This window comes from Camelus bactrianus, chromosome 33 (assembly GCF_048773025.1).
Source record: "Camelus bactrianus isolate YW-2024 breed Bactrian camel chromosome 33, ASM4877302v1, whole genome shotgun sequence".
Taxonomy (NCBI): domain Eukaryota; kingdom Metazoa; phylum Chordata; class Mammalia; order Artiodactyla; family Camelidae; genus Camelus; species Camelus bactrianus.
In genome coordinates, this window is record NC_133571.1 from 5,855,613 (window position 1) to 5,868,963 (window position 13,351).

At 32.8% G+C, this 13,351-nt stretch overlaps 1 protein-coding gene across 4 annotated transcripts in view; it reads left to right on the forward strand.

Moving 5' to 3' along the window:
- ATM (ATM serine/threonine kinase) overlaps positions 1-13,351 on the forward strand; it is a 117,098-nt gene that overhangs the window by 33,302 nt on the left and 70,445 nt on the right. For all 4 annotated transcript variants that reach the window (XM_045506109.2, XM_045506108.2, XM_010969273.3 and 1 more), the window contains 11 exons: positions 633-715; positions 807-962; positions 1,764-1,839; positions 1,961-2,091; positions 4,006-4,126; positions 5,775-5,948; positions 6,851-7,011; positions 8,006-8,252; positions 11,081-11,196; positions 12,162-12,288; positions 12,771-12,970. In XM_045506109.2, coding sequence (XP_045362065.2) covers positions 633-715; positions 807-962; positions 1,764-1,839; positions 1,961-2,091; positions 4,006-4,126; positions 5,775-5,948; positions 6,851-7,011; positions 8,006-8,252; positions 11,081-11,196; positions 12,162-12,288; positions 12,771-12,970 — 1,592 coding nt within the window. The remainder of the gene's footprint in view (positions 1-632; positions 716-806; positions 963-1,763; positions 1,840-1,960; positions 2,092-4,005; positions 4,127-5,774; positions 5,949-6,850; positions 7,012-8,005; positions 8,253-11,080; positions 11,197-12,161; positions 12,289-12,770; positions 12,971-13,351) is intronic.

Below are 13,351 nucleotides of genomic sequence, written 5' to 3' on the forward strand. Positions count from 1 at the left end.
TACTGAGTAGCCCTTTATACCCATTGTAGCCATAGAGAACCTTACAAAGTGGCCTTATAGGGAGATAAGTCAGGGTATATGGCTTCTTCCCTGCCCATAATTACTACTGCTTTCCAAAATTCATTAATAGAATAGTTTTTAACCATTGAAGTTATCACCAAGCATTGTTTTCAGAGGCTGGTGATATAATATAGTTTCAGAGTCTTGCTCAGGCTCTTAATCCCGATGGTGATGACAGCTATCACTTACTGGATTACTACAATAAATGCTGGAGTTTTACATTTATTTTTTTTAATACTCAAAGTAATCTGGCCAGGTAAGTGCTATGTCCCCATTTTACAGGTGAGAGCACAAAGGCTCAGTGACAAGGCAAATTTTTTAACCGTACAATAGGTCATGTTGCTGGGATTTGAATCCAGCTCTGGATTTCAAAACTTTTTTTTTTTTTTTAACTTCAAAGCCCCCTTTTTTTTTTTAAACTATGTTGCTTCTCCGAAATTTACTGCTCTTTTGTGTATGTGCGCACGTGTGCCCACGTTTACATATGAATTTATGGTTACGTATGTCTACTTATTTAAGTAAGTGGTATTTGAAAAAAAAAAAAACCTGATTTTTTTTTCCAACTGTCTTAGTATCTAGTGCTTTTAAAGGAACTTCCTGGAGAAGAACATCCCTTGCCAATGGAAGATGTTGTTGAACTTCTAAAACCACTATCGTAAGAAATTAAAACCATATATAATGTTCACTCTAAATTTATAAACTAAACTGATGTGTTCTGTTACACTGATAAAGTTTTTCCACCACAGCAATGTGTGTTCTTTGTATCGCCGTGACCAAGATGTTTGTAAAACCATTTTAAACCATGTCCTTCGTATAGTGACGAACCTGTGTCAAGAAGATACGGACACTGAGAACACAAGTGATGCTCAAGGACAGTTTCTTACAGTGATTGGAGCATTTTGGTAGGTACAGATTGTTTTGTGGCGTTCTTATTTTTCTTTTGCTACTTCTGGGTACAAATGCAAACTTTGCATTTCTGCATTAATGACTTCTTCTAATCCTCGAATCTTTTAACAAGAGTATAATGTAATTTGTGTTTCTTTTCTTAATTGCTTGAAGAACTATATTGCTTTTTGTGTAAGGCTTGGCTTCCCAAAGTGGGTTTAGCATATTTCTGTGAGAATGTTGAATCCCTTAATAGTTTGACGTGTGTGATGAGAAAAGCAAAGTGCAGCAAGTCTAAATCAGTTGAGTAGATAGTTCACGTTCCTAAAGTGGACAAATCGGCCTTATACTATCTGCTTATTTCATGTATGGAGTCACAGTGTGAGGTAATACCAGGATACTTACAGCAGAGCACATATATGTAATTTAGAGCCCACATACCATTTGACAGGTGAGGACTTCTGAGTCAGTATAGAATGTGGTTTTGAAATCTTCTCTGTAACAACACAGCAATTTTAAAAATGTTTTCCTCTGAAAGCAAGTTTGCATAACATGGTTAGCTAAAATATGATAGCCCAAAATGATGCATAATCATATGACACAAATAATATACATTAAAATGAACTCCTTTTCAAGCCAATTTTAGTTGAAATTTTTTGGAATATGAGTATGTTGGCATATGAAACATAATGAGAATTAAATTTAGAATGGAAAGAAATTTTAGAAGCAACCTAGAATAACCTTATTGCCCAGTGATTTTTTTTTTTGACTATGCTTTTGTTGGAATAATTATTTGATATTGAAACACTTTGTTTCAGGCACTTAGCAAAGGAGGGAAAATGCACATTCTCTGTAAGAATGGCACTAGTAAAATGCCTTAAAACTTTGCTTGAGGTGAGTTATTCCACATTAATTATTAATAAGGTCTCCATTGAAAATTTTAAAACAGTCTTTGTTTCTGTCTGTTAGTGGGTGATTTTCCTCTTCATATTTAACGTCAGTTCTTTTCCCATAGGCTGATCCTTATTCAAAATGGGCTATTCTAAATGTAATGAAAGAAGACTTTCCTGTAAACGAAATATTTCCGCAGTTTCTTGCTGATAGTCATCACCAAGTTTGCATGTTGGCTGCAGAATCAGTCAATAGGTAATGGGTCAAGTATTCATGAAGTGCCCGCAGCGCTGCAGACAGCAGTTGAATGTCGAGTACAGTCATAGGTCATCAGTTGTGATATTAAAAATAGAGAACATTTATTGAGCATATACTGTACACCCAGCATTTATCTTTTCTCTTAATTCTGACAACTCTATCACTTAGGTACTATTGTTTTCTCCAATTTATAAATGAAAACTCTGTGGCTTAGAGAGACAAAGTAACCTGCTCAATGCCTTACAGGTAGTTAAGTGACTGAGTTGAATGAGGTATGTCTGTTACTACTTATGGGAGATACAGAATATTTGTATATTATTGAGATTTTATGTGAGTTAGTAAAATGAAAATTAGCACATTTTACCTTGTGCTAATTACAGTCATTTCTTCATCTGAACATACAGTTGGGCACTAGAGTGATTCTCTCACAGGGATCTGTTTTATTTGAGTACCTGGAGAAGCAAATATTAATTTTTTTTAAAAACTGCACATTAATCAGGTTATCAAATTGATTTTGAAACTCTAAAGTGTAACCTACTTGTATCTTTCCCACCTCACACTCCCTGTAGATAAAGCACCTCTCTGCTTTATTTTTCTATATAGCATTTATACCTAAAGTAATACTTGGCATGTGCCAGGTGTTTAATAATTTGTAAAATCAATTAATATTTGAAAAAATAAATTACATTATGCTTTAAAAACATCAAAACTGAAAGTCATTTAAGTAACTTTACTGTTCAAATGTAAGTGACCAGTAATTTAAGATCACTATGTGGTGGGGGAGGGTTTAGCTCAGTGGTTAGAGTACATGCCTAGCATGCATGAGGTCCTGAGTTCAATCCCCAGTACCTCCATTAAAAAGTAACTAATAAATATATAAACCTAATTACTCCCCCCCAGACAAAAACAAAAATAAAACGCACAAACAAAAATCACTGTAAAGAAATTGTCCTGTAGTCACATAAATACATGTGTTAGATAACTTACTGTGTCCAAAGTTAGGATACGCTGACAATAATATTTTCATAAATCAGAATCGCATTGTATCTAACTCCTTAGGTTTAGAACTATTTTCAGTAAAACCATAGTGCTTTGTAGGGGTTGCTAATGGATGTATGCTTTACTTCAGGTCCTTAAAGGGTAGAAAAAGTATACTGAAGTTAAAGATCTGGGGTTACAGAGGCTCATAAGTTGAATGTAATAAAGCACAGTAGTGGTGGCATTGGAAAATCTTTTGAGATTAAAAAATGTAAATTCATGAATGGCTTGAACATAGCATTTATTATCTATTTATTAGTTGTTTACTTGTTGGATATGTAATATTAGGCTATTTAAGAGAGATTAGAGAAACTGAAGGAATCAGAGGAACACCAAAAAAAGTGATACTTTTATAAATTTTGATTACTAAAGAAGCATAAAGAACAAAATTAATTAAAGAATGGTTCTTAAATATGGTAGTCCATTATGTGGAAAGCACTGTTCAACTCTTCCGTACCACACAAAAAAAAATTTTTTAATGGAACATCAAGACATTAAAGCTATCCACTTTCAAGTTGATTAAGTCTTAGTGGTTGACATAGGAGTCTGTGGTTTCTTCTAATTGGTATTTGACCAGAGGACAGTTTTTCTTTTCTGATTATTTTGAGTTCAGGGATATTCAAGTTTGGGCCATAAGCTAAATGATCTTTTGAGACCCTTTTCAGTCTAGGAGAAAATGGAGTCTGTAGGAAAGACCCTAATATTAAGCAGTGGATCTGAATCTCTAAATGGACTCACATTTCTGTGGTCTTTTGAAAGGAGACCTAGTATGTTAGTGTGTCTCACCAAGTGATTTATTTGTGTCCTATGACATGCTTTGAAAGTATGGTTTAAGGTTAAAAATTATTTTACTTTTTGCTTTTTATTTTTAAGATTATTTCAGCATATGGAACAAGGACATTCTTCTACATTATTGAAAGCACTTCCTCTGAAGCTTCAGCAAACAGCTTTTGAAAATGCCTACTTGAAAGCTCAGGAAGGAATGAGAGAAGTGGTAATTTTAGTAATGCATATTTGCTGTTACTATATACTTTCTATAAATATACCATGTAATACTTTATGAAGTTTGACCTAAGACAGTTTACATCCAGTAGTTCACAATGTAAATTTAAACTAGAACAGCTTGTATGAATTAATTGAAATTGCTTTATTTATTGGTCACAGTTGGTTGAATAATGGCAGTTTCTTTCGGTTCAGCTTATATGTAGCATTTTTGTAGGAAAAGCAGAATTTCCTGAGTTTTTATGGGAGTATAAATGACTTACTTTTTTATTAAAGAGAAGTTTTTTGTAAGATCTGATTAAAAAATAATTCACAGGACAAGTGACAATACGAAGAAATGGATTGAGAAGAAATACTCTAATTGGGAAGATCATATTATTTTTGTGCTCTGTAGTGAACCTTATAATTTTCATATTTTTCTGTGGAATAATATTTTTTCCTAAAATGGCAAAAATTGTCTTAGTAGTAGAATTTATTCATTTATATATGCCTTAATTTGTTTGTTATAAGTATGTGAGGCAATTAATCAACTGACTGTATATTCTGTAATAGCACAAACCTGAAAAGGAAAGTTGCAGGAAAGAATGTGAATTTGGAAAGAGATTTCAATAGATAGGGAAAATGAGTGTAAATAATATAAAATATAATAGAGATAACGTATATTATATATTTTAAAATCAGCCAGTCACGTGCCAAAAGGAAAACTATTGACCTGACAGCAGTTCATTGGGAGAAAAGACCTAAGAAGTTTTACATCTTGAGAGCACAACATGAATCAACATTTTAATGGTCATCACAAAAAGCAGATTCTGTTTTAGATGTCATTAGCAGAAGCAGTCTGTGATGAATAAATTCATGAAAAGAACTTGAAACTTTTATTCATTTTAGAGGACAGCCAGCATGTAGGGTTTCATTCTCAGTAAAAGTAGATTTTTCACTAGAAGGTTACAGAGTCTGTAGATCTGTCTCTTACAAGGAATAGGTAAAGGAGTCGACTTAGTGGGAACCTCACAGCTATTTTCAAACATGTCAGCGATTGCTGTTTAGTAAAGGATTAGGTCCTTCCTTTTTTTTGTATCAGAACCAGAAATACAATCAGTGAATAGCAAGTTTTCCTGATGTGAAGGGAAATTTCTATCCAGTATACTGAGTCAAAAAATGTACATATCTATTGCAGTAGTATAATGATTGATTATTAAGCTGGTAGAATATATCATTCTATCTAGTTGTGTAATTTTATTGATTTTTTTTGTAATATATATGATGACATTTTTAAAGAATAAAGAGCTATGTATATTAAGTTATAATGGTAATAAATGGTTTAGAAGATAATACTTGGTGGTTGAAAAGCTTTTAGTCTCTCTCACTTTCCTGCAATTTCTTTCTCTTTAAAATGCTTTATACTTCATTGAACTGTTTGGCAATTCTTTCTATAAGACCTTATCAAAAGCAGACTTTCCCACTGTAGAAACTTAAGTATTTTCTCATAATCTCTATTCTTGGCTTCATCACTATAGAATTTAAAACTCTTCACTGGTTGCTTAGATGTTATCGGTGTGTGCTTTGGTTTTAGTCTGGTTGGTTTACTTGTAATATCTAAATATTTACATTGCATTATTGTTTTTTAAATTCTTCTGAAGTCCCACAGAGCTGAGAACCCTGAATTTTTGGATGAGATTTGTAATAGGAAAGCCATTTTACTGATGATGATAGCTGTGGTGTTATGCTGTAGCCCTGTCTGTGAAAAACAGGCTTTGTTCGCGCTTTGCAAGTCTGTGAAAGAGAATGGATTAGAGCCTCACCTCATTAAAAAGGTACCTATGGATGAATATTTTTTTATTATAATCTTCCTTGGGTAACTTTTCAACACTTAAAAAAAAGTTAAACCTAGATTTTTAATGTGGCCCTTATTAAAGACTCGGAGACCGTTTTATGTTTTAGATTTGGAATGTTGAAAATCAGTAATGTTTTAGCTCAATTTTTAGAGCTGTAAAGCTTTTAAGTTGCATGATTACAAAGACCAGGTCCATCCTTGCAATTACATCGGCACAGTGTTGTAGAATGTTCACCCCTGCCCTGTTTTACCACCTCAGCATTCATGGTTTGGGAAGTTCCAAGCCTTTCCATTGTAGATTTTTACATGATGAACCAGTGATAGATCATGGCCTGATATACCGCTCAGCATTCTGCTCGCGTGGTTTCCAGTGGAGTGAGCTTTGCAGTAAGCTAACCTATAAATAATCAGTCTAGATGAGTTAACCTTTTACCTCTTAGAATTAAAGTAAGAGGATACTTTAAAAAGATACATTATACAATTACACTACCTAATTATTATTATAAGTGGAATATAGTGTTTGGATTTTTCTCATTTGGGTTTAGGACTGAGAAAAAGAATTATTTTACTTTAGACCTTCCTTTGAAATAGAATCAAATGTTGAAAATTGCAACATATTTTTCTGTTTTTATTCATTTAACATTTTTTAGGGGTTTGCTATGTGGCAGGCACTGTGCTAATTATATTAAATACATTTTTCTCATTTAGTTTTGCTGAAGTGGATACTTTTATTATCTCCATTTCATAGATTAATAAGTCTAGGTATAGCAAAGTTAAATAAATGCTTAAAAGTCATACTGTAGATAGATATTAACAAGGATTTAAATGATTTATTGTTTCATTATTTTCTTAAAACATGGACTTCTTTTTTGATTTGAACAGGTTTTAGAGAAAGTTTCTGAAACTTTTGGATACAGACATTTAGAAGACTTCATGGCTTCTCACTTGGATTATCTGGTTTTGGAATGGCTAAATCTTCAATACAGCTTATCTTCTTTTCCTTTTATTTTGTTAAACTACACAAACATTGAGGATTTCTATAGGTAGGTTTACGTGTGACATATATGAAATATATTTAATTTAAAATTAGATATAGGAGGTGGGGGTATAGGTCAGTGGTAGAGTGCAGGCTTAGCATGAGTGAGGTCTCGGGCACCCCCCCCCCCAAAAGAGCGAATAAATAAATAAATAAAATCAGTTATTAATGATAATGTGAAAGTCAGGACAGCTTTTTTTCTATTGAAAGTGTACTGAAGGTTGTCAGTGGACTTAGGATCTGGTCCTGCCTGTACCAATAACCAGCTACATGATGTTTGGGAAGCCACATAAGCAGCCTCTGGGACTTGGTGTTTTAATCTGTAAAGTAAGGGAGTTACACATGGAGATCTTTAAGGTCCCTTTCAGCTTTAATATTTAGTAATCTTCCCTATGAAATATCAATGGTAAATTTTTAGTGGCTGACTCTTTTTACCTTTTCTATTGCTTGACTATGGGCCATTTAGTCATTATTTCTGTTTAATTTAAAAGTTAAGCTTACAAATATTTATTTTGCTAACTCTAAGTCTAGAGAAGAAAATTTTGAAAATGAAGAGGTTTGAAACAGCTAAAGAATAACGTTTAAGTATCAGGATGACGGGAAGGCAGTTCATAATTGTTTAGTGGTCTTTATTATTCATTTGGCAGTAATATTTACAGTTATTATTTGAATTTACAAATTGTTTTCGTATTTCACTTTACAATAATTTTACATAAATTGATTATGCAGAAGAAATAAATATAAATTAATTCTCGCTTCTTTTTGATCATAGAACTGGGGTGATATACTCTAAGACCTCTTTTCTCTAGTGTGACTATTTAGAATTCACTTAACTTCATTTCTCCATTTATACAATTAGAGTAAGAATGCTTAATGATCTAGATGAAGTGATGTTCTAATGCTTATTAAAACATTTTATTATTTTAAGGACTATATTATAAAATTTTACTTGGAAAGTTACATGTAATGTACCTGTTTAATTTTAATTTTTATATTTTTAGGTCTTGTTATAAAGTTTTGATTCCACATCTGGTGATTAGAAGTCATTTTGATGAGGTGAAGTCCATTGCTAATCAGATTCAAGAGGATTGGAAACATCTTCTGACAGATTGCTTTCCAAAGATTCTTGTAAATATTCTTCCATACTTCGCTTATGAGGGTACCGGAGACAGTGGGATGGCGCAGCAAAGAGAGACTGCTACCAAAGTCTATGATATGCTTAAAGATGAAAACTTATTAGGAAAACAGGTATGTCTTCAACATTTACCATACTTTTTAGCCCTTAATTGATCTGAGGTATAACTTTAAAACTTTAAGGCTATTTATGCATCATTTATTAAATTTAATACTGTTTGATAATCACTGTCTAGCATAGGTTATCCATGTATTTTTTGGTTATTGTTATACAATGTTCTCTCCTTTTGACTGACTTTTAAATGAAATGTTTTAATCAGAAATTTAAAAAAGAACTTTGGAATAGTTGTATCACTTTTTCCTTTTTGAAATTTGCTTTAACTGGCAGTAATACTCAAATGCAAACTGGTTATTAAATTCAAGCACTATTGAACAAAGTATACAAAATCTTCTTAATTTCCTTTTTTTTTAAATTGAAGTACAGTCAATTACAATGTGTCTGTCTCTAGTGAATAGTACAATGTCCCCAGTCATGCATATACATACATGTATTGGTTTTCCTATTTTTTTCTATTAAAGATTATTACAAAATATTGAACATAGTTCCCCGTGCTGTACAAAAGAAACTTAAAAAAATAACTATTAATTTCCTCTTTAATCTCATCAAGCTCTTCACCTTTCATGGAAAAGTACAATCCCAAGTTCCCATACCTTGCTTTTTCCTTTTTCCATGACACTTACTACCTTCTAACATGATAAAAAGTTACTTGTGTATTATGTTCATTGGTTTTTATCAATCTTCACTGTGAGTACTGTGAAGGTCAAATTTCCTATCTAGTATGTATTGAGTACTCATTATTTGATAAAAGATGGAGTCAAGTTAAAAAGGATCTAACAACTTCTGTTTGTTTTATAGTAATTTATATATATCTATAATTATTTGAGGCAACTTATATTAAAATACAAATATAAACTTTTTAAGGTAAAAGAAGATTGGTCACTCCAATTTTTTTTTTTTAAATATAAGTAAGACAAGACTAACCAAGCTTGGTCAACATTAGTATTACAGTTGGATAAACTTCAAGAGTTATAATGACAACTTAATGCTAAATGAAGTTGAGACTAATAAAAACTTAATTTATGTCTTTAACTGAGAAGCCAAGAAATTCTGTTTTTGGCTGCCCAGTTACCTGTATTGAACCAAGAAATGGAGCAGCAAGTCTCTCAGTGGCTTAGGTGGACCGTTGCCAGTCAGAGCTGGTTTTAAGTCTGTAGCCCAGAGGCACATGGTGAGCAGAGGAGCTCCTGCCCCAAAAGGCAGTTGGGACAGGTGTTGGCATGGCAGAGGGTGTGGGGTTCATGAGAGACACTCTGTTTCTAGCCCCTTTCACCCAGTCTCCCAGCTTCGACTTCTGAGCAGGCCTCCTCTTAACTGTTCTTTTTCAGGTATTCAAACCAAGAGATAGCAATGTTCAGAGTCAGAATAAGTCTAGAAGGGAAAAGTGATTACATTAAACTCTGATTAAAGTGCCAGTCTCAAGAATGGAGAGATGCAACGATTAAAAATAATTTCTTAGCTTCTTGGTTAAAGACATGAATTTTTATTAGTCCCAATTTCATTTAGTATTAAGTTGTCATTATAAGTTAATTTTTCTGTTTCTCTAATACACAGTTTCTCTGAATCAATCAAGATTCTTTTTCGTTTTCTGTGGATAAGTGTTGGTACATCTATTAGCAGTCTGAGTCTTGTAAAACTGTTCATTGTTGAATGCCTAAAATATTCAGAGTTATAAGATTGTTTAGCTATACCCAGACATCTGAATAATTTGTATGTACTTTAGTAAACATTACAGATCTGGCTTGTTAGAGAATCATATGAAATTAGTGAGGTCAGTTGTCATCTGTATGCAAGGAAGCTTATTAATTTTCTTCTCTGATATTAATCAGACTTAGCCACCTTGTACTTACTTATTCCAGATATGCTTTGAAATGGGGCTGGGTTTTTAAAAGGGCTGAAACGTTGGAAATAATGACTTGACAACTAATGTATAAGCCCAGGGAAAGGCTAGGATCTTTACACTAGATTTCTTTCTGGTCACTTTCCAGAATATTTTTGTTATTAGGAAGTGTTTTCAAACCTCCACGTGGAAGAGATAAAGATAGTAAATCATCCATTTGCCTTTTTGGTTTAAAGCACTGTAATGCCTTATTTGGAGAGCTATGAATCCACCTTCAAGACTTCACAGTCATCAGTTCCTTTGGCTGAGGTGTAACGTAGTATACCCATTCTTTCTATTTAGAGAGCTTATGCCCTTTGTGAGGCTGCCTGTAGCAGGAAGTGGATTCATGAAGAGCCTGCTCCTGTCGGGGAGGATTTTAGCCTACACCTGATGACAGGCCACGTGGGTAGCAGCTGGCCTCAGAATTTGGGATATCAACCAAGTAGAAATCTGGGGCAAAATCATGCAGGGAACAAAGAGATGATTATTGCCAGTCACTGGGAATTCTTACTAGTAAAGTTCTCTAAGTGAGATAGCATTCTCAAATAAGAATAAAATGCAGATTGATGAGCAGTATAGATCATTGGGGAATTTGGTTGCCAGGAAAATTATTAGGTTGAGGAATTTCAGGTTAGACCTTGAAGCCTTAGTTGTTAAAATAATTCTTTAAAATTATACAAAAGAACTGGATTAAGAGAGTGTTGTTTGGTATGATTTCTCTATTTTCCTTTCAGTCTGTAGGTCAGCTTCATAGCAGAAAAATTGGGTAACTCTTAAAGCTAACACTTTACATGTCTTGCAAATCTTAGATCTTTGGTCACCTACTTCTTTCTATAGTCACTGAATAATTTCAGAAATGAGGCAATAATGTGAGCTCATTGAGCTGTCTTCAAGATCACAGACATAAAAACTTAAATAGATCTTAATTTTATATCCTTGCAGATTGATCACTTATTCATTAGTAATTTACCAGAGATTGTGGTGGAGTTACTGATGACGTTACACGAACCAGCAACGTCTGGTGCCAGCCAGAGCACTGACCCCTGTGATTTTTCAGGGTATGAGTATTTTTAACTTGGAGAATTAAATGCAATTTCAGAAGTTCCTTGGGAAGTTTATTGGTTGGCACCTTCAAATGTCTATTTCTGTTGTTAGGCGTGTACTCTGCTTTTGAAATGTTCCTTTAAAAGTAATTACCTTTGAATTGTAGTAATTACTTATATGCTCTACTGTAGCCTCTCCACAGTAATTCTCTTGTAATTAACCACCTTGTTTGCAGATTTAATGACCTTTTCCTTCTCAATCTTTCTGTAATATTGAGCATTGTGCTATCTCTTGTCTCTTGAAATTTTCTTCTTCATAGCACGTTATTCCTTGTTCTCTTTTCCTTATCTGTGACTTGCCTTCTGTATCACCTTTTCTTTATCACGCTCCTTAACTAGCAGAATCTTAGTGTACTACAATTTCATTTGAATGTGAAACCCACTTGGTTGTATATGAATGTTAGAGTTATTTTCCCAGCTTGATTGTAAGCTACTTGAAAACACCCTTTACCTTTTTATATGCTCTACAGTGCTAAGCATATAAAATAGTAATAATATCTACTAAATTACTTTTACATATGTAGTTTCATTTGATACAGTGCTTGATTGCTGTGTTCTAAGATTCGTTTGTTTATAGTGTTAGCATAAAATTTTAATTCATACCTGAAGTGAAGTGATACTAAATCTCACTTGTGGAATTGCTATTAACTTTATAAAGGGATTTTAAAGCAAATTATTTAAAATTGACTAAGCCCTGGAAAGTTAAGGTACTTAGATATTCTGCTTGATGCGTATAGAGTGTGTCAAGTCAATTGTGATTTTATTAAAAGTCTAGTTTTTGAGTAGAAGAACATTTTTAAAATTTTGGGTTATTATAATACAGATTTTCTTTCTGGATTTTCACTGGTGTAGCATGAAAATGTTTTTCTTGATAACTTTATTCTGGAAATGATGACTGTATTTTTTTCTATAACTCTTAGGGATTTGGATCCTGCTCCCAATCCACCTCATTTTCCATCACATGTGATTAAAGCAACATTTGCCTATATCAGTAATTGCCATAAAACAAAGCTTAAAAGCATTTTAGAAATTCTTTCCAAAAGTCCTGTAAGTATATATTCCTAGCGTAATAACTGAAGAGAGATTTCCTTCTTTTTCAGCTTGAAAATCTGTATGAGTGCATGTTAAAGAGAAAAAAGTAAACAAAAGGAAAATTCATCTGAATAAATTAAGAAAAACACTCATTTGCAAGTTTATATCTTGGTATTTTACTTACCACTATTAACTGGAATATGTCACATATCAGGGCTGAATTCTGTGGCATTTTACTCATTGGCTCAGAGAATATATATGTGTATATATGTATTTTAAAGAATATGCTATTTAATTATAGTTTATTATCTGAAAATAAATAAATTGACAGTAGTTTTTTAGTTTAAGGTAGTAATATTCTGAATGTAATATTTTACTTTTGATAGCAAACCCAAAACAAAATTATGTGATTTAGAATTCTGTATTTTGAATAGAAAATGTATTTATTATGGCTGAGTAGTAGACAAATTTTTACTAAATGTATCTTTGTTTTCTAGGACTCCTATCAGAAAATCCTCCTAGCCATATGTGTGCAAGCAGCTGAGACAAACAATGTTTATAAAAAGCACAGAATTCTTAAAATATATCACCTGTTTGTTAGTTTATTACTGAAAGATATAAAGAGTGGCTTAGGTGGAGCTTGGGCCTTTGTTCTTCGAGATGTTATTTATACTTTGATTCACTATATCAACAAAAGGTAAATTATATATTTAGACCAATATATAAGTAGTTTTTCTACTCTTACCTTAATTGAAAATTTGTATGCTTCTTGACATCGCTTATATGTGGAATCTAAAAACTGATACAATGAACTTATTTACAAAACAAACAGGGTTACCAAAAAAAGAAATGGGGTTGGGGAAGGGACAAATTGGGAATTTGGGATTAAAAGATACACACTACTATATATGAAATAGATAAAAGCAAGGACGTACTGTATAGCACAGAGAACGGTATTCAATACCTTGTAATAACCTATAATGGAAGAGAATCTGAAAAAGAAAAAATATGTATGTGTGTGTGTGTGTGTGTGTGTATATATATATATATATATATATATATACGCATATATATGTAT